This window comes from Aotus nancymaae, unplaced genomic scaffold (genome assembly GCF_030222135.1).
Source record: "Aotus nancymaae isolate 86718 unplaced genomic scaffold, 86718_ANA_hifiasm-v0.15.2.pri h1tg000089l, whole genome shotgun sequence".
Lineage (NCBI taxonomy): Eukaryota > Metazoa > Chordata > Mammalia > Primates > Aotidae > Aotus > Aotus nancymaae.
The window spans coordinates 2,457,321-2,477,512 of record NW_026988504.1 but is presented as its reverse complement, the minus strand read 5'-3'; the positions used below and the strand labels follow the sequence as shown (position 1 = coordinate 2,477,512).

General features: G+C 50.7%; 1 protein-coding gene across 5 annotated transcripts in view; it reads left to right on the top strand.

The window, feature by feature from the left end:
* RPTOR (regulatory associated protein of MTOR complex 1) overlaps positions 1 to 20,192 on the top strand; it is a 427,638-nt gene that overhangs the window by 251,597 nt on the left and 155,849 nt on the right. For all 5 annotated transcript variants that reach the window (XM_064369298.1, XM_064369297.1, XM_064369299.1 and 2 more), the window contains one exon: positions 5,862 to 5,921. In XM_064369298.1, the coding sequence (XP_064225368.1) occupies positions 5,862 to 5,921 (60 nt within the window). The remainder of the gene's footprint in view (positions 1 to 5,861; positions 5,922 to 20,192) is intronic.

Sequence of the window (20,192 nt, the reverse complement as noted above, 5' to 3'; positions counted from 1 at the left end):
GGAGGTTTGAAAAAGAGAAAGTGTTTCGTGTTGCCCTTTGAGAAGGTTCATTGGCACTAGTAAGGTTTTCGGGAGCTGGCAAGTTCAGATTGAGTGGGTACAACTGGCCTTAGAGTCACAGCAGGTTGTATCGGTTGCCATTAGTTAAAACTGGTTTCAGGTGACAGCAGGCAGTTTCAGCAGCCAAGCTGCCAGAGAACTGCATTCCTAGAGGAATGTTTTGTGGCCTGAGTGCATTCGCCTGCCCCTTGACTCTGATTGAGTTGGGTGTGACAAGAATGACCCAGTTTGTACGATCAGCTTTCACAGTGACAGCCATGAAGGGGCTGTGTTTCGAGGGACTTTTCCTCTCCTTTGCTGTGGAACTGCACAGGGAACGCTGATGGCAAGACCTCCAGAGAAGCCGCTTATGTCTTCACCACTAGAGAAGCGAGGACTCTGCATGTTGGCGAGAGCACGGGTGTGCCACACTCCAGCACATCATATGTTCACCTTCCTGCCGGGAAGCTCTCCTTGTTCAGGAGTTTTTATAGAGCATCTGTCCATGGCGGGAGGAGTGGCTAGGCGGGGTGGGTAGTGGTGTCCTAGGACCAGTTCCTCAGGGATACCCAGGGATAATTGTATTGCATGGGCCAAGTCTGAAGGTCATAGCGGAGGCCACTTCTGTGCAGTGGGATGGGAGCGTGAAGGCTAGACTGACGCACTTTTGCATGACACACGTCTGTGTGGATTTGGGTTTTCATAGTGACCACCATTTCCTTTTATGCCAAAATAAATCAGCATGATTCAGTGTTGTGTAAAAGATATGAAAATGCTAAGCTATCTCAACATGGTGGCTTTTCACTTTTTTATGGTAAATAATGTGGGATTTTTTAATTAGGAGAAAACAAAGGAATTTTCGTTCTCAAAAATGAAAACAGCATTCAATGGTTACTTACATGATACTTGACAAGGTTACTGAGCTGAACAGTAATTTGTTCTTCATTGTTAAAAGAAAACTGTGGACAAATTAGATACAACAGAGTTTAATTGAGCAAAGAATGATTCTTGACTCAGGCAGCCCCAAAACCAGAGTAGGTTCAGAGTGACTGTGGGCTGCCATGTGGCCGGATACCGTTCGTTCGTGGGCGGAAAGGAAGCTGCCGCTGCAGCTGGTTAGGCTTCCGCTGGGCGTCTGCCTTGCTTGAGCCCGGTTTGAACTGGTGGCTGCCTGTCACGAGAGCAGGTTGTGAGCTGTGTACACATCAGGGCGGATTACAGTTCACTACGTATATGAGACCATTAGGCCAAACATAAAACACGTATGGAGGCTGCTTTAGGCCAAACTTAACGTAACACCATAAAAATCTTGAAGCCACTTGTTTGCACACCCAACCTGGATCGGTCTTAATTCTTGCTTCATGCCGCACTCATCACTAGTCCATATTTGGCCTCCTTTTAAGTATGTAGTTAGCTAACAGTTGTTTATACAGCATAACGCGTTTCCGCAGACCACCACCCAACCAAAACCCAGACCTCGGTGATTACCTGTGCCCACCACACAGAGCCCTGACACACGTGCGCTGCCGTCCCCACCCCGTGGCCACTGCCCTGAGGGCCAGGCTCATCATCCCTTCCGTGCATCTTGTGCCGTCATTAACACCGTTACTTTTCTTTCAGATTTTAAATGTATTAAAAGCTTTAATGCTGAATGTGATTTTGAGGACTGTTTTAAAGAAATACTTTTGGTTGAAATGTGGATGTTTTCCACTTAGCGATGTGTTGCTAGTGTTCCTCCGTATTGATGTGGACAGCTAGAGGACCTTCCCTCTGCCTGCCTGTAACATTCCACTCTGCGAACACACCACGCTGTGCACCTGCTACTCTCTTTGACGGACGCTTGAGCTTTTCCAGCTTTTCGCCCGTTTGTTTTGCTTTGCTCTGGTGTATTGCATTTTATCTTTGCTGTTATGAACAATGATGCATTGAACATTCTTTTCCGTGTGTTCTTTTGAACACATGCAAGAATTTCATTGATATTGGAAACTAGAGTTGCCAAATCATTGTGCGTAGGAAAGTTCAGTTTTAAGAGATAATGGTAAGGTCTTTTCCCCAGGGGCTGTGTCATTTTACACTCCTGCAGTGGTGATGGAGATGGCTGGTGAGCCACGTCCTTCTCAGCACCTGGCATTGCCATTCGTGCACATTTTTGCTAACTGAGGAGGTTTAGAATGATATCTCATGTAGCCTTGATTTGCGTTTCTCTGATATCTCGTGATGTTGAACATTTCCTTGTGTTCAACGGCCATGTGTGTTTCCTCATCTTTGAAATGTCTGTTCACCCGTTTTTCTGTTAGATTTTTCATGCTCTTGAGGATTTGTATCTAGGTTTTTAATCCTGGTTATGATAGATATTGCCCCCACCTTTGTGCTCTTCATTTTAAGACAACTACAGATGTTACCAAGGTTATGTGTCATCGTGACTTCATAGATCTCCTTCAGCATCTCTTGGATTTTTCTCCCCTCTAACTTTAGCTTGTCATCTGAACGTGTCTTCCTCATGAGTCTTTTTGTGACAAGTCTTCTGAGGCCATATGTGCCTCTGAGAGTATTTTTATCATGCTCACACATTTGAATGACAGTTTGGCTGGATACAAAATTCTAGGTTTTAACTTCTTTTCTTCAATAAATTAAAAACACCAGCTGAGTGTGGTAGCTCACACCTGTAATCACAGCACTGTGGGAGGCTGAGGCGGGAGGATCACCTGCGATCAGGAGTTCAAGACCAGCCTAACCAACATGACAAAACCCCGTCTTTATTAAAAATACAAAATTAACCATGCATGATGGCAAGCACCTGTAATCCCAGCTACTCAGGAGGCTGAGGGAGGAGAATCATTTGAGCCCAGGAGATGGAGGTTGCTGTGAGCTGAGATCACCCCTTGCACTCCGTCCTGAGTGACAGAGTGAGACTCCGTCTCATAAATAAATAAATAAATAAATAAATAAGTAAATGCACTACTCCATTGTCTTCCTGCATCCTGTGTTAGTCTGATTCTTGTTTCTTTGAATGTGATCCGCTCTTTGTTTCTAGAAACTTTGTATATTCATCATCTTTAATATTCTTAAACTACATGGTAATTTACCTAATTTATGATGTTTTTTATCTGTACAATGTATCATAATACCTCACAGAATGTTGTGAGGATGAAAAAAATAAAAGGTATAAAAGACGTAGAACAATGACTGCCAAGTCATAAGCACTAAATATCAGCTGTGTCATAATTGTATTCAGTTTTGTGGATTTTTTGAGCCGTTTTTATTACTTCGACGTTTGCCTGCTCTTTGACCTTTCCTTGCTCAGTAACACTGTAATGTAGGTGAATGAAAGAAATCGTATAAAATGTGAAACCAGTTGGTAGCAATTCTGGTATAAAGAGAATTTACATTATTGTCTAAAGTGAAGTTTGCGTTTTATCAGTGACTGCTTTGTCCATGCTACTCTTACTCATATAGCCATGCTATAATAAAGTTGCATGATGTTCCCATTTTAATTTTTTATTTAAGGGAACATTATATTTTCAGTGGCTTTATAATCTTATTTCCAAGTCAATAATTAAGATATTTTTATAATTTTAAAGCCTCTGTCGACTAATTCCCAAATCTGGCCAACTACGAAACTGTTTTTATTAACTGTTTTTTCTCTTGATTTTAGACAGTATACTCTCTGTTGCGGATGAGACATTGTAGACACTCCAGATTCTGTTACTTTCTTTCGGGCAGTTACACTGATCTTGTAGAGGCTTGATTATAGGACTAGGCTCTTTCAGCTTTGATCTTATTCTAGGGTGTGGTTCATAATCCCTCTGGGGTGTCCATGGAATGCCTCAGATGTGATCAGGCCCTGTACTTTGGCAGGACTGGATCTCCTCTGTCTTCACTGTGGCCAGCAGATGTCAAAATCTCTACTCTGCATTTTCAGCCTTCCTGCTGTCTGCCACGGGGATCCTGGGAATATTATCCTGTGTGCGTACCCTTCAGGAGCCAGCCTCTGACTTGGGGAAGGTTTACATGCGGGTTTTGGCTCTCGCCTTCCTAGAGCTTTCGCCTGCAGTGTCCTGGCAGCCCTGAGCCTGGCCTCAGCCCAGCAAGGTTGCTGTCTTTTAGTTGCATGCTATCCCCCTTGTGCCGTGTGAGTGAGCAGCGCCCTTGGGAAAAGCCAGATGAAGGTGATTCATGCAGTTATTCTCGTTTTCTAAGGGTCACAGCCCTTCCAGTTCCTGCCTGCATTTGTTTGTTGATCAGAATCTTCAAATGGCTTTTTAATATTTTGTCCAGAGCTTATCATTATTGGCAAAAGGATTAGTCTGATGCAAGTGATTCTGTCATTACTGGACTCCAAAAATCCCAATCAATAAGTACATTATGGATAAAAAGACAAAGTCGCATGGTTTGCATAGGACTCAGATTCGAAAATGCATTTCCTGTAGATGATTTTTATCCACGGAGAAATTCTAGTTTACCTGGGAGCATCGCAGGAGATACACATGTCTGCGCTGGTGCAGAGGTGTCCGGGCACGGCCCAGGAGAGCATCTGCAAGTGAAGCCAGCAGAGGAGACCCCTCTGAGTGGCACCGACTGGCTCAGGGAAGCATCAGGACCACACAGGGCACTTGATGCTGTAGGAAAGGGCTGCTGTCTAGCTTCAGGCAAACATGGGCCCCACTTTATTTTCTTGGCTCTTTGAATGATAAAACACTGATTACTGCAGCCACAACCAAGAATATAACCTCCTCTCTGCTAGTAGAGCTAGGTATTGCTTCTTGAGACAGTGAGCATGGCTGGCAGCCGCGCATGGGGTCCAGGACAGCCAGCGCAGCCTCCCCTCGCCCTGCAGGGCTGCAGCCGTGATGACTTCACACCCTTGGCTCCTTATCTTCCTGCTTCTGGATCTCTTGGGTCCCTGTGTCTTTCCCATTTCCTACCTTCCCGGGCCCCGATCCCCAGTAGAGGAATCACTTCCACTTCTCCCCCAGAATATGCCCGACCCTTGCACTGTGCCCTCCCCTGGGCCAGTGGCCTTCTCCAGGCTTCTTCCATCTCTTACTTTCAACCAGCAGTCCCTGAGCGCGTTGTGGAGACGTGCGCACTTGCTTTGCACCTGCCGTTATGTTTTTGAGGGGTGTAATTTGTTCTTAATTTTTAAAGTAGAGGAATTAAACATTTTGCATTTCTCCTACTAAAAATACTACCTTGCCTTTTTACTTTGCTGCCTTGATCCTGCCCCACTGTGTGGCAGCCGCCCTGATGGGAGGAGAGATGGTTTCCTACCTCCTGTTGGCGCCACGTTAGAGAAAGCCTGTCCGGCTCCTCACGCACTCCTAAGGATGAATTCGCCTCAGACTTGAGGCCAGCTCTGACCTGTAGGATTCTATGATTGTGGAAGTGATAGAATTGAATTTGCATTTCTTCTGTGTGCCTTGAGGCTACTCATTTATTCCTCCAGCAGTCTCCCCAGCTCACTTCCTTCAGAAGGAAAGAGTGGCAAGTCCAGTCCACCCCAGCAGCTCGTTTGGAGACTGCGCTTTATTAAGCACCTCGGCGCTCCTCTCCAGAGACCGGGCTTCATGTGGCTGCAAACGGCTTCTCTCCTTTCTCCTGACAACTCACTGTGGCAGCTCTGTAGTCTCGCGCCTTGACAGGATGGCAATGAGATTTTCTTTACAAATCTAAAAGCTGCCAGAATTAAGGAAATCTGAGTGTATTGGTTCACCATGGCAGCCCCTGACCCGCCTTTAACTCTTTCCTTTTTCTGCAGGCCTGTTGAATTTCCTGGGTGACTATTCCGTTCATGCTGTTCACATTCTTTTCTTTCTCTGCAGGTTTTGCATGCAGAAATGTGTCAGTCTGGTGCCTGGCGTCACACTGGATTTGATAGAAAAGTAAGTAAGATGTTTAAGCTCTCGTGGCTCTCTGGACCTGATGAGATTCTTCTCCTTTTTGAAAGCTCTTGCTTCTCAGAAGCACTTTCTATCAGTGTGGGCATGTTCCCTTTCGTGTGGGCATGTTCTTTTGTTCTCTGATTAAGGCTGTGTTTGTGATTGTCACACTGGGGCTTAGTGCAGGTGATAACCAAACATGGGCCATGTGAAAAGAAAAATCATAAAAAACTGAATTCCTTTGAAGATGTAAAAAGTCTCCAGACTTTAAGCCAAAGCAAGAACACACCGCTCCGCATACAAATCATTTCTGCTGCCACTGAAATGATAGCTCGATCGTAGCCAGCGCTTACCTGACGTTCTGAAACTGTCCCTTTAATAGTCTGTAAGTTTCCATCCCTTACCCACCTGTCTCCATCCAGTTTCCATTTTACTGTCTGAGGGCAAACTGATTTCAGAACCCCAGTGATGACACGACGGAGGTTACTCAGGCCTCCTGCGAAGAGTCAGTGGCACTTGCCTCCCGTAATCTTTCTGGTCTGTCTCTTGCTGTGATCTCTTCGGATCTGAAGCGGTGTCTCAGGACCCGGAGCGCGGCCTGCATTGCCTTGTTCTGTTTGTTTGTGCGTCGGATACATCGTGACTCATCCTGAGTCATCCGGGCAGTGTGGAGAACTTTGGAGTTATTTTAAACACTTTGGCTCAGAACCCCACTTCTTCTAGAATTAACATGCAAGATAATTGTTTTCTGCATCTTAATATTCAAAGTTAGATCTTCATATTAGGGCCTGAATTTACTAAATTAGACAGGAAACGCAAGCCCACTTCCACGTTTCTCCTTGCATATCAAGGGAAATATATCAGAATATCACACGTAAATGTTCACTAGGGCACAGTGAGCTCCACTGTGGTTCACTCCCACCATGGAACGTGGCTGTGTGGCGGATAGGAAGGCCAGGGGAGCGACACTAGTCCTGATGTGGAGCGGTCTACCAGAGGTACTAAGTGAGCAGTACCCAAGATGGGTACTTTCCAAAGTCTTTCCAAACGGTGCACGCTGTGACTTAGAAGACTGTTTCCAAAGGCTAAACAGATAGTGGAATCTCTGAGAAACATCACATGGGAAAGAACTTTTAAAAATTTTAAAAAATTGGACTGAATGATCTGTGCTGTCCTCCCCTTCTGTTTGCTCTGGTTCCCTGATGAGATTTCAGTTTTGCGAAGCTGCTCCATGAGGTCTGTGTACCTGTCATTGCTGTGCGCTTTCTGTGGGGGTTTCACTTCCTGCCGTGTGTTCTGAGTTTTGAACTATTACCTGTACCATATATATTGCCCCCAGCCACCCCTGCTCCTGCCACACACACACACCTCACACACCACACACACCACACACACACCACACACCACACACACCACACACACACACCACACACCACACACACACCACACACACACCACACATACACACACACCCACACACACGCAAACCTCACACACCACACACACCACACACACACCACACACACCACACACCACACACACCACACACACACCACACATACACACACACCCACACACACGCAAACCTCACACACCACACACACACCACACACCACACACACACCACACACACACCACACATACACACACACACCCCCCACACACAAACACATACACACACAAACCTCACACACCACACACACACCACACACCACACACCACACATACACCCCACACACACATAAAAACACATACACACACACCACACACCACACACACCACACACACCACACACACACCACACACACCACACACCACACATACACACACACACCACACACACAAACACATACACACACAAACCTCACACACCACACACCACACAGACACACACCCCACACACACATAAAAACACACACCACACACCACACACACACTACACACACCACACACACCACACACCACACACACACCACACATACACACACCCCACACACACACACAAACACATACACACACAAACCTCACACACCACACACACACCACACACACACATAAAAACACATACACACACACCTCACACACCCCACACACCACACATACACACACACCTCACACACCACACACACACCACACACACCACACACACACAAACACACACCACACACACACACAAACACATACACACACACACACACACACACAGCAGATGACTATCCAAAATCTAAAAATACAAAATCAGAAATGCCCCAAACTTTAAAAAAATTTTTGCATGAATTAAAAAAAAATAGACATGGACATCTTGCTATATTGGCCAGGCTGGTCTTGAACGCCTGGCCTCAAGCGATCCTCCCACCTCCACTTCTCAAAGCACCAGGATTACAGGTGTGAATAATTCTGGCCGTGCCAGGCCAAAATCGGAAAGTTTTGAGCACTGACATACTACTCAAAGACAATGCTCATTGGAACATTTTGGACTTTGTGTTTTCAGATTAGGGATAAATTCAAAGAACTTAACTGGTAAGTATAATGCAGATATTCCAAAATCTGAAAAAATCCAAAATCCAGAACACTTCTGGTTCCAAGCATTTCAGATAAAGGGATACTTAACCTGTGTATATTTATATATAGATATAATTTCTTAAATAACCCTATCCATTAGCGTTTCCGAGTTATGTTTTACCTTAGCTGGGCTGGCTTACTCAGGCAGCTCCGGTAGACACTGTCTTGCCTCCCGGTGGCTATTGCCACAGTTTCCTCTGGAGGTGGGAGGGCCGTCCTGTCCTTTCTCCTCCACTGGGTATCAGGAGCCCGAGCCTTGCCCACGCTTCCACCTCCGTGTGGAGTCCCATCTCTGTGGACGGCTGGCGTGTGCTGTCCATCCCCTCCTGGCCACCTGTGCCCGTGGCTACCCCGGACAGCGCTCTGCTGGCACATGTTGAGCCACGTGCTCTCAGACAGCAACACGTGCTCCACGTCTCCAGAGCAGAAAGGCTGTTAAAAACCACCGAGTGATTACAGCAGAACATTCTTTGAAGTTCTGGAGTCAAACCCCCTTATTTACTGAAAGAGAACCTGGTATTTCATTCACTTCAGCTCCTGGGTGGCCTTTCCTGCCTGGTTTGGACAGGGCTGGCCTAGAACTCAGGTCTCAAGACAGCCCCACTGTGGTCCACCCACCACACGGAGGTCTTCCCTTAAACAAGATTTTGGTGGCAGAACAACCAGCTGCTGCCCTGTTTCTTTCCAAAACTTAAAATGTGCACAGCCACGACATCCTAAGCGTGATTCACAAAAGAAAAAACTTGTAAATTGGACTTCATCCGAATGTAAAATGTTTACTCTCTGAAAGACACTGCTAATAATATGAAAAGACAAGCTGTAGACTTGGGGAAGGTATCTGCAAGTCACGTATCTGACAAAGAACACTTGTGTCCAGGATGTATAAAGACATCTCAAAACTCAAAAATAAGGGGGAAAAAACAATTAGAAAATAGACCAAGGACACAGAGACACTTCACCGAAGAGGATTTGGGGATGGCAGATGTGCTTATGAAAAGACCTCGAAATCTTCAGCCCTTAGGTAATGCAAATTAAAGCCCCAGTGCGATACCACAGAAAGCTCTGCGTGAATGTTTATGGTAGCTCTGTCCGTTACCCCAAACCGGAAGCAACTAAAATGTCCCTCCCAGGGCAAAGGAATACAGACTGTGGTGCATCCACATGGTGGGATTCTGCTCAGCAGGAAAGAGGGACAGGCTTTCACTACACACCGCCATACGGGCGGTTCCCTGAAATGTCACACTAAGTGTCAGAGCCCATCTCCAAGGGTGGTGCGTGGTCCAATTCCATTTCCATGACCTTCTGGGAAAGACAGGACGTGGGGTTGGAGAAGAGATGAGCCGTCGCCAGGGGTCAGAGCTGCGGGGAGTGTGGCTGGGAGGGGCTCGCGGGGGCGGCCTGGGGGTGTCTTGATGGTGGTGTGGTTGCAGATCCACCCACGCGTTCTAATCTACAGCGTGCGCACCTGCAGAAGTCATTTTGCTATTTGACAACTGAAGTCATAGTAATATGTAATGTAGGGGAGGAAAAATGCCATAAGAGTAGGCTAGAGAGTGCAGAATGGAGGCAGCACAGGGCTGGCCGCTGCTGTGGGACAGCAGGCCACGGGCCTGGGATGCAAGGGATGCAGGGAAATGGACACCTGGATTTGGGAGAGGGAGTGGATTTGGGAGAGGGAGTGGATTTGGGAGAGGAAGTGGACAGTAGGCCACGGGCCTGGGACGCAAGGGGTTCAGGGAAATGGACACCTGGCTTTGGGAGAGGGAGTGGATTTGGGAGAGGAAGTGGACAGCAGGCCACAGGCCTGGGACGCAAGGAGTGCAGGGAAATGGACACCTGGCTTTGGGAGAGGGAGTGGATTTGGGAGAGGAAGTGGACAGCAGGCCACGGGCCTGGGACATAAGGGGTGCAGGGAAATGGACACCTGGATTTGGGAGAGGAAGTGGATTTGGGAGAGGAAGTGGACAGCAGGCCATGGGCCTGGGACACAAGGGGTTCAGGGAAATGGACACCTGGCTTTGGGAGAGGGAGTGGATTTGGGAGAGGGAGTGGATTTGAGAGAGGAAGTGGATTTGGGAGAGGAAGTGGATTTGGGAGAGGAAGTAGATTTGGGAGAGGAAGTGGATTTGGGAGAGGAAGTGGACAGCAGACCATGGGCCTGGGACACAAGGGGTTCAGGGAAATGGATACCTGGATTTGGGAGAGGGAGTGGATTTGGGAGAGGGAGTGGATTTGAGAGAGGAAGTGGATTTGGGAGAGGAAGTGGATTTGGGAGAGGAAGTAGATTTGGGAGAGGAAGTGGATTTGGGAGAGGAAGTGGACAGCAGACCATGGGCCTGGGACACAAGGGGTTCAGGGAAATGGATACCTGGATTTGGGAGAGGGAGTGGATTTGGGAGAGGGAGTGGATTTGAGAGAGGAAGTGGATTTGGGAGAGGAAGTGGATTTGGGAGAGGAAGTAGATTTGGGAGAGGAAGTGGATTTGGGAGAGGAAGTGGACAGCAGACCATGGGCCTGGGACACAAGGGGTTCAGGGAAATGGATACCTGGATTTGGGAGAGGGAGTGGCTTTGGAAGAGGAAGTGGATTTGGGAGAGGAAGTGGACAGCAGGCCATGGGCCTGGGACACAAGGGGTTCAGGGAAATGGACACTTGGCTTTGGGAGAGGGAGTGGATTTGGGAGAGGAAGTAGATTTGGGAGAGGAAGTGGATTTGGGAGAGGAAATGGATTTGGGAGAGGAAGTGGACAGCAGGCCATGGGCCTGGGACACAAGGGGTTCAGGGAAATGGACACCTGGATTTGGGAGATGGAGTGGATTTGGGAGAGGAAGTGGACAGCAGGCCATGGGCCTGGGATGCAAGGGGTACAGGGAAATGGACACCTGGCTTTGGGAGAGGGAGTGGATTTGGGAGAGGGAGTGGCTTTGGGAGAGGAAGTGGATTTGGGAGAGGAAGTGGACAGCAGGCCATGGGCCTGGGACACAAGGGGTTTAGGGAAATGGACACCTGGCTTTGGGAGAGGAAGTGGATTTGGGAGAGGAAGTGGACAGCAGGCCATGGGCCTGGGACACAAGGGGTTCAGGGAAATGGACACCTGGCTTTGGGAGAGGAAGTGGATTTGGGAGAGGAAGTGGACAGCAGGCCATGGGCCTGGGACACAAGGGGTTCAGGGAAATGGACACCTGGCTTTGGGAGAGGAAGTGGATTTCTATAGCAGTGTGCTCTGTTATTTCTTGGGAAGATACCTTCACAATTATTATTATTAAAATGGGATTGAATGAGGATTAAAAACGAGAAGCAAAAACCCTTCCACGTCCACGGTGGGACGTTAGTTATTCTCATGAAATGTGCTTTCCCTGAATCGTGACGTTCGAGTTTGCAGCCACTCTTGTTCTTCCCAGAACCGGTGCATCCCCTCCCTCCCCAGCACGGAAGGCCCTTCTCAGCCAGTGTGATCGTGACTGCTGGAGGTTAGGGCAGGGTCCTCGCCTTTCCTCCGTCTCCCCTCTCCTGTGCCAAGTGATGCTACGAAAGTGGCTAAATGCTAAAGCTTCATTTATTGATTTTTAATGTAAAGAAGCAATTAACTGTTAATAGTTGGCAGTTTTCAAAACACACCCTGATGAGGGACTCGGGGTGTGAGGGCGAGAGTGTGGTGGGAGGAATATGGGCGTTGGAGTCAGAGCAGCCCCATCTGGCCCTTCTGACCCCTTTTGAGCCATACTCACTGGGCGCCTCCTTTCTTCTGAGTCTGTCTCTGTCCTGCAGAAGGGACCCCACTCCGGTCTCACTAGGCAGCAGCGGCGCCGAGAGCATCGCACGTCCTGACACGGCCTCGGCTCTCGGCCCATGTCTACCTCCCGGCAGTCACTTCTGCCTTCTCAGCACTTCCGAGAGCTGCAGCTTGGATGGTGGCTGCTGCCACTCCACATTTCTGTAGTTCTGTAAGCGCCTCCCACGCCTCTCCATCTGCCGTCAGCCGAGGCACCTACGACTCCCAGGCACCGTTGCCCTGGCTCCACCGCAGTTAGAGAGAGACGGCAAGGTACCAGAGAGGCCATGCTCTCGAGGCCCGTTGTTGGGATGAATTGGCTTAGCAGGCTCTTTTAGTCCATTCTCACACTGCTGTGAAGATACGACCTGAGACTGGGTATATTAGGGTTCTCTAGAAGGACAGAACTAATAGGGATTATATGAGAGTTATATATGGGAGTTAGTATTAACTCACACGGTCACAAGATCCCACAATAGGTCGTCTGCAAGCTGCGGAGCAAGGAAGCCAGTCTGACTCCCAGACCTGAAGAACTTGGAGACACTCAGTATTAACCATTACACTGGGTAATTTATAAATAAAAGAGGTGTAATTGACTCACAGTCCTGCATGGCTAGGGAGGCCTCAGGAAACTTACAGTCATGGCGGAAGGGGAAGGGGAAGCAAGGCATGTCTTACATGGCAGGAGAGAGAGCGAGAGTGTGCCAGGGAAGGGGAATCAGATTTCATGAGAACTCACTCACCATCACAAGAACAGCATGGGGAGCCACTCCTAGTCCAGTCACTTCCCACAGGACCCTCCCTCCACACGTGGGGATTACAGTTCAAGATGAGACTTGGGCGAGGCTAGAGCCAAAGCATGTCACAGTCACTTCAGGCACCTCAGTCTTTACTGAGAATAACTTTTTAGGCCGGGCGCGGTGGCTTACGCCTGTAATCCCAGCACTTTGGGAGGCCGAGGCGGGTGGATCACAAGGTCAGGTGTTCAAGACCAGCCTGGCCAATATGGTGAAACCCCGTCTCTACTAAAAATACAAAAATTGGCTGGGCGTGATGGGTGTGCCTGTAATCCCAGCTGCTCGGGAGGCTGAGGCAGGAGAATCGCTTGAACTCGGCGGGGGCAGAGGTTGCAGTGAGCCAAGATCGCGCCACTGCACTCCAGCCTGGGCAACAGAACGAGACTCCGTCTCAATTTAAAAAAGAGAGAGAGAGAGAATAGCTTTTTTAAGTGTGTGGATTTGGGTCTGAGCCACTGTTCTCTGAATGCAGTTCAGCAAAAGCACCTGTCTGAGTGTCTCTCTCACAGCACTCCCAGGGAGGACTCCCGAGGCGCCTCCCCCTCGCGGTGTGACAGAGGTGAAATTGAATGCGAGTGGGTGAATGATGTTTATATTTTTGATGCCAGGACAAATTCCAAACTTGAGAATTATATAGCAATGGAGAAATCCAGATCTTTGCTCCAAAAGCTGCCCAGCCACAGCTGCCATTAGCTCTGTTTCCAAGTAGACGTCAGTTTTTAACTTGTACAGAGTGACTTCTCCACTTAAAACGCTATTACTACGTTTTTTAATTTTTAGATTTTTTTCTCAGTTATGTGCACAGTCCCATAAGATTTGTTTGTGTGGTTGGTTGTGGGCTTTCCCAGACAGGGCTTCGCTCTGCCTCCCGGGCTGCAGTGCCGTGGCGCCATCTCGTCTCACTGTCAACCTCCTGAGCTCAAGTGATCCTCCACCGCGGCCACCCAAGTAGCTGGGACTGCAGGCACCTCCCATCATGCCTGGCTCATTTTTATTTTTATTTTATTTTTTATTTTTTTGTGCAGACAGTGCCTTCCATGCTGCTATGGTTTCTGTATTCAGAGGACACTCCTGTACCTGAAAAGAAAAAGACTGATTATTTTTATACTTTATCATCATTTTCTGAAGATTTATTCTTAAAATATGTTGATTTTGGTTACAGTGACATCTGTGGCTCAACCCTCTTGGCCAGGGTTAGCCTTTGGAGGTGGCCTTTCTACTCCCTCATGGCCCCTTCTTTTTTCCACGGGGGTCTCATCAGCACATGTTAACTCACGTAATGCTAGCCCATGTGTTGAGGAGACAGTTGCACTTGGAAAGTAGCTGCATGGTACAGTTCAGAGACAAGCAGGTCGTCATCAGGCTCTGCTGATGAATGTGATCCCCATGTTCCAGGCAGACCGAGACCAATTCCCACTTATTTCCCTTCGCTGAACATGTCAGCCATATTTGTGATGTTCGTGTGTGTCCCTTGCCCTGAGTGTGACACTGAGACCTGGGTGCTTGAGGATGAGCTCCCAGCACATTCCAAGCTGTGCCTGTCACCGGCGTGCCACGGATGAGGGAGTCACCTCTGACATGCAAGCCCAGAGGTCGCCTTCTGGAAGCAGACCCTGTAACCAGCCTCCCTCCTTACAGGGCTGGGGGGTGGCGGTGTACACCATCTGTGGAATGTTCTCTGGAGCCTCCTTGCCCATGCCACACAGAAGGATACTGTGAGTGGGGCTCCCATGAGTCACAGCATGTGGACAGCAGGGCCATGCCACCTCCCAGGGTGGTATCTGACATGCCCAAACCCTTTTGAGTTTTTGTATGTCTTTTTCAACAGTTTCCTAAAATGCAGTAATCAAATGCTTGGGGGATAGTCCCTAAGTGGGGTTGGGAATTGTTCCTCCCAGACTCTGGGGCTGACATGTGGAGGGTCACCACCTGAGCCCTGCTCCACAGTCAGCAGGACGCTGCTCCTCCGACGCCCCTCCCCGCCTCACTTGTAGGAGCAGGAGGGTGTGGTCTTGGAAGCAGCGCGCTGTGATTCGCATTAGCCTGAGTGGCCTTCTTGGCCGCAGGACTGAGCCCAGGGGAGCCGAGGCACTGCCTCCCTCCAGGCAGCACGAGTGTCTAAAAAAATTTATAAGTACCCAAGGAATATTTGAAAATACATAAATTTTTGAATAGTTGAGAGATTTTTATAAAAACATTCATGCGGCCGGGCGCGGTGGCTCATGCCTGTAATCCCAGCACTTTGGGAGGCCGAGGCGGGTGGATCACGAGGTCAAGAGATCAAGACCATCCTGGCCAACATGGTGAAAGGCCGTCTCTACTAAAAATACAAAAAAATTAGCTGGGCATGGTGGTGCTCGCCTATAGTCCCAGCTACTTGGGAGGCTGAGACAGGAGAATTGCTTGAACATGGGAGGTGGAGGTTGCAGTGAGCCGAGGTCACGCCACTGCATTCCAGCCTGGCACCTGGTAACGGAGTGAAACTCTGTCTCAAAAAATAAAAATAAAAAAACATTTGTGCAATATTGACAGAGGTGTCAGTGGGTGCTGGGTGAGAGCCACACAGTTGTCTGGGTGCCACCCCGAGTCCCTGCACACCAAGACTGCCCTCCTCTGCACCTGAGCTGGAACTCCGGGTTCCTTGAGTCACACCTACATTGAAACAGACACAGGCATCCATCACTTTGACGTCTGTGCTGGCCTGAACTCCCTGGGGAAGCATTTGCATTGCTGCCACTTTTACCACAACACTCCTGGGCGTGGTAAAGCCTTTGAACCTAGAGCCAGAGAACCTGCATGGGCGTCCCTGCCTTCCTTGGATGAGCTGATCTTGGATCCTGGTTAATGTTGGGATAACTTGTTTTCAGTTATAGTTTTAAGACCAAACAGAAACAGGCTGTCTTGCTTGGTCTGATTTCGTTTATGTTTTGTGTTTATTGTAAACAGAATCCTGAGCACTGTGGACGTAGGGGTTGGAAACTCCACCACGACACAGCGCCTAGAACGCATGTGTGTGACATCTCTCATGATGCACATTTGGAGCGGAGTCTGTGCACGCGCAGACGTCAGGGAGCCTCTGCAGTGCGTGCGCGTACATGGGGTTTAGCTTGATCTGCTCTTGGTCTTTGCCAGCTTTTTAGGGACTCAGAAGACTTAGTTTTGCATACAGTTTCATTCTTTCATCTCACTCACCACATAGAAATGTCTTGCCCTTGAGAATACCTCTGTCGCCACGAAGGGGAGGATGACGCTGGTTGCTGGGTCCCATCTGCCTAGCGTGACGAGTACATGACACCAGGAGACTAACAGGCCTGTGTTCTTGCGCTTTGCTTCCGTCAAGCTTCATGACCTGCAGAAAAGAAAACCAGGTCTACCTCGTGCCCTGCATACAGCCCTCATGGGGAGCGTGTGAAGGATGGTCCTGAGTGCAGGCTATGGGTGCCAGGTGGTGATTGGCAGGCACGTGTCAGATGGGCCGGTGTGTTTGGCACACACGGACCTGCACAGTAGGCACCTGCCCCATGCCCATGTGTCCTTGCCCTTTGCCATCTGAGAGGGCACGCCCTCGTCCTACAGTGCCTGGCCCTTAGTGTGCCAGGTCTGTGAGGCCAGAGCTCTTAGGAGTCAGTGTCGGGGCCGTGCTGAGGGGTGAAATACTGCCCTGCTGAGCACACAGCCGGTGGCCCCCTGGCCGGGAGCCTCAAGACCCCAAGGTGTGGGGTTTGGAGGCTGAGTGAGGCACAGCACACCACTTCCGTGCCCTGTGGAAGGCCTGGCTTTTGCGACCTGGCCTCCTCGCCATCTCAATGGCAGTTACATGGGACGGCATCCCTGCTGCCCCCAGACGGTCAGAAATCCAACCTGAATCATATTATCCTCATTTCTGTCAGCAGTGGAGATGTGGGGAAGTTTTGACCCTCAGGACTGGTGCACAGCGCAGTATGTCTTCTATAATAAACGCGGTTTATTTCAATCAGGGGCCTTAGTGCAACTGCTCAAAATCAAGGCTCCTCCGGATAGCCAGCGTTAACCCCTTACCAGCCTTCCCACCTTTGTCAGATCGGCAGCACGTGTTCTGCGTCTCAGCACACGACTAGAGAGAAGATCTGGCAGTTTGTGCATAATTATTTAGCAGTCTTTAAAACTAGGGGAGGAATTTGTTTTCTAATTAAGCTGCGGTGTCTGGAAGTAAATTATAGTGAGCCTTCCTCGAGCGGCCCCCCAGTTTCTAATTACCTACGCTAACCCGGCAGCCTGATGAATAAGCCTGTGGCTGCCGCCGTACATATTTATATTCCGAATCCTTTGAGAGAGTGGCAATAAGATCCATGCTTGGAAATTAAGGGACATTTTTCAGGCCTGAAACAAAGTAATGAAACGCTTAAACAGTGCTAGAAATATTAGAGTTCTCAGAAAGCTCCGGGGAACCTGAGAGGTGCGAACCTGTTCCATGAGGCTGCTTGTTAGTATTCCGATCACTGGAGGCTCAAAGCGTATCCGAAACGTACTCGTGATTAACATTGATTGTGTACACAGCATATGTTAAACCGCTAACAATCCAGCATCGCAAATAAATGAGTCTCCATGTGCTGCGGCTTCCGAGGCATGGGTAGCACGGCCACCCCTGTGTGGCCTGGGCACAGCAGGCACAGGGCTATAGCCCTGGAGCTCGGGTTTGACTCGATCTGAAACCTTCAGCATGGTGTTTGCTGGTGTCTGGTTCCCGTCTGTGGGAATCCTGTCTCATCTGAGGCTGGGGATGCAGTGAGGAAAATGTCAGGAGACCCGGGAGCTGCTGCTTGAGAGCACATGGTTATCGGCGCTCCTTGGGAATGAGAGTAACCATAGGGAGGATTCATTGAGCACCCAGGGTGCCGGGTACCGTGCTGAGCCTTCACAGATACTATCCCCCTGGGAGCCCTGCAAGGGGAGGTGCTGTTATCTACCTTTTAAAAGATGGGGAAACTGAGGCACCCCACAGGTACGGGGCCTGCCAAGCACCACACCATTAGGACAGGCTGGGGCAGGGATTTGCTGGCAGCCTCCCTGGAGCCCAGGTCTCCTTCTCCTTGGCGTGGGCCCCACGGTCCAGACCTCTAAGGGTCTGCACGGGGTGGGGGATGGCAGGCGCACCAGAGGCACAGCAGCTGTGATTAGAATTCACCTCACTGAGGCCAGTCATACACATGGATTATGTTTGAAAGGAAAACTATCAAAAGATACCAGTCTTGATTCAAAAAGTACCCTTCTTTTCAACATAAATATACAATATTGGCTGGTGAAGGTGAAAATCGGTAATTCATTGACGTCTGCCAGTCACTGCTGAGATGAGTAACGAGGCACTAGACGCTGATTTAGAAACAAAGAGGTAGAAACAAAACCCGAGAGACCGCTGAGCGAGGAGGATGTGAGTCATTGGCAGAAACGCGGGACCGCTGCCACCAAGCAGAATAGCCCCCTGCCTGCCCCAGCACAGCCTCCTCAGCGTTCCCGTGCGCACCACACCAGGGCACACGGTGCCACGCGGGGACCTTCTGCCTGGGCGCCTCTCAGATCCCCCCGAGGGAAGACAGGGGTACCAGGTCCCCTCGGTTTCCATGCACCCCCCAGTGAGGCCTCCTCAGCTTGTCCGGATCGCCGGGCGCGGAGGAGGCCTGGGCCTGAGATGAAATTGCAGATGTGTGGCCGAGGGGGGATGTGAGAGGTTCAGAGGCCTCCCCACAGAGCGTGCACACAGCACAGAGATCTTACATTTCCTTCACAGTGGTACCCAAACTCTGGCCCTTGTCATCAAAACAAAGGCCTGAGCAGCACAGCACGGAACATCTGTGGCCCGCACTCCATCTGCGCACTCCTAGCATCCTCAAGAAAATGTGTCTGGGCGTCTCTAAAGGAAGCCCTCGCTCAGCGGAGGTGCAGGGGCACAGGGTGATTGGAGGGCAGCTTCTCCTTCTTGAAGGCAGCTCCCCCTCCTTGAAGGCAGCTCCCAGGTGCAGAGTGAGGAAAAGGCCGCCGTCAGGCTGAGCATGTGCCTGGCCAGCGCCCCTCGGCTGTCCTGTCTGGTGTTGGCATTTGCTCCTGTGTAGGAGTTGTCTTCTGGGGACGGCTCAGTACCTGTGGGGTCACTTGTCACTGTGGTTACATGACTGGGATGAAGCTCAGCCCCTATTGATCCCTCTTTTCCAGATGTGTCATAGTTCAGCAGGCGCCCCTCCCTCCATCCAGCAGGCGCCCCTCCCTCCGTCCAGCAGGCCCTCCTCCCTCCGTCCAGCAGGCCCTCCTCCCTCCGTCCAGCAGGCGCCCGTCCCTCCATCCAGCAGGCCCTCCTCCCTCCATCCAGCAGGCGCCCCTCCCTCCATCCAGCAGGCCCTCCTCCCTCCGTCCAGCAGGCGCCCCTCCCTCCGTCCAGCAGGCCCTCCTCCCTCCATCCAGCAGGCGCCCCTCCCTCCGTCCAGCAGGCGCCCGTCCCTCCGTCCAGCAGGCCCTCCTCCCTCCGTCCAGCAGGCCCTCCTCCCTCCGTCCAGCAGGCGCCCGTCCCTCCGTCCAGCAGGCGCCCCTCCCTCCGTCCAGCAGGCCCTCCTCCCTCCATCCAGCAGGCGCCCCTCCCTCCGTCCAGCAGGCGCCCGTCCCTCCGTCCAGCAGGCCCTCCTCCCTCCGTCCAGCAGGCCCTCCTCCCTCCATCCAGCAGGCGCCCGTCCCTCCGTCCAGCAGGCCCTCCTCCCTCCGTCCAGCAGGCGCCCCTCCCTCCGTCCAGCAGGCGCCCGTCCCTCCGTCCAGCAGGCCCTCCTCCCTCCGTCCAGCAGGCCCTCCTCCCTCCGTCCAGCAGGCACCCGTCCCTCCGTCCAGCAGGCCCTCCTCCCTCCATCCAGCAGGCGCCCGTCCCTCCGTCCAGCAGGCCCTCCTCCCTCCGTCCAGCAGGCGCCCCTCCCTCCGTCCAGCAGGCCCTCCTCCCTCCGTCCAGCAGGCGCCCCTCCCTCCGTCCAGCAGGCGCCCCTCCCTCCGTCCAGCAGGCCCTCCTCCCTCCGTCCAGCAGGCGCTCCTCCCTCCGTCCAGCAGGCCCTCCTCCCTCCGTCCAGCAGGCGCCCCTCCCTCCGTCCAGCAGGCGCCCCTCCCTCCGTCCAGCAGGCCCTCCTCCCTCCGTCC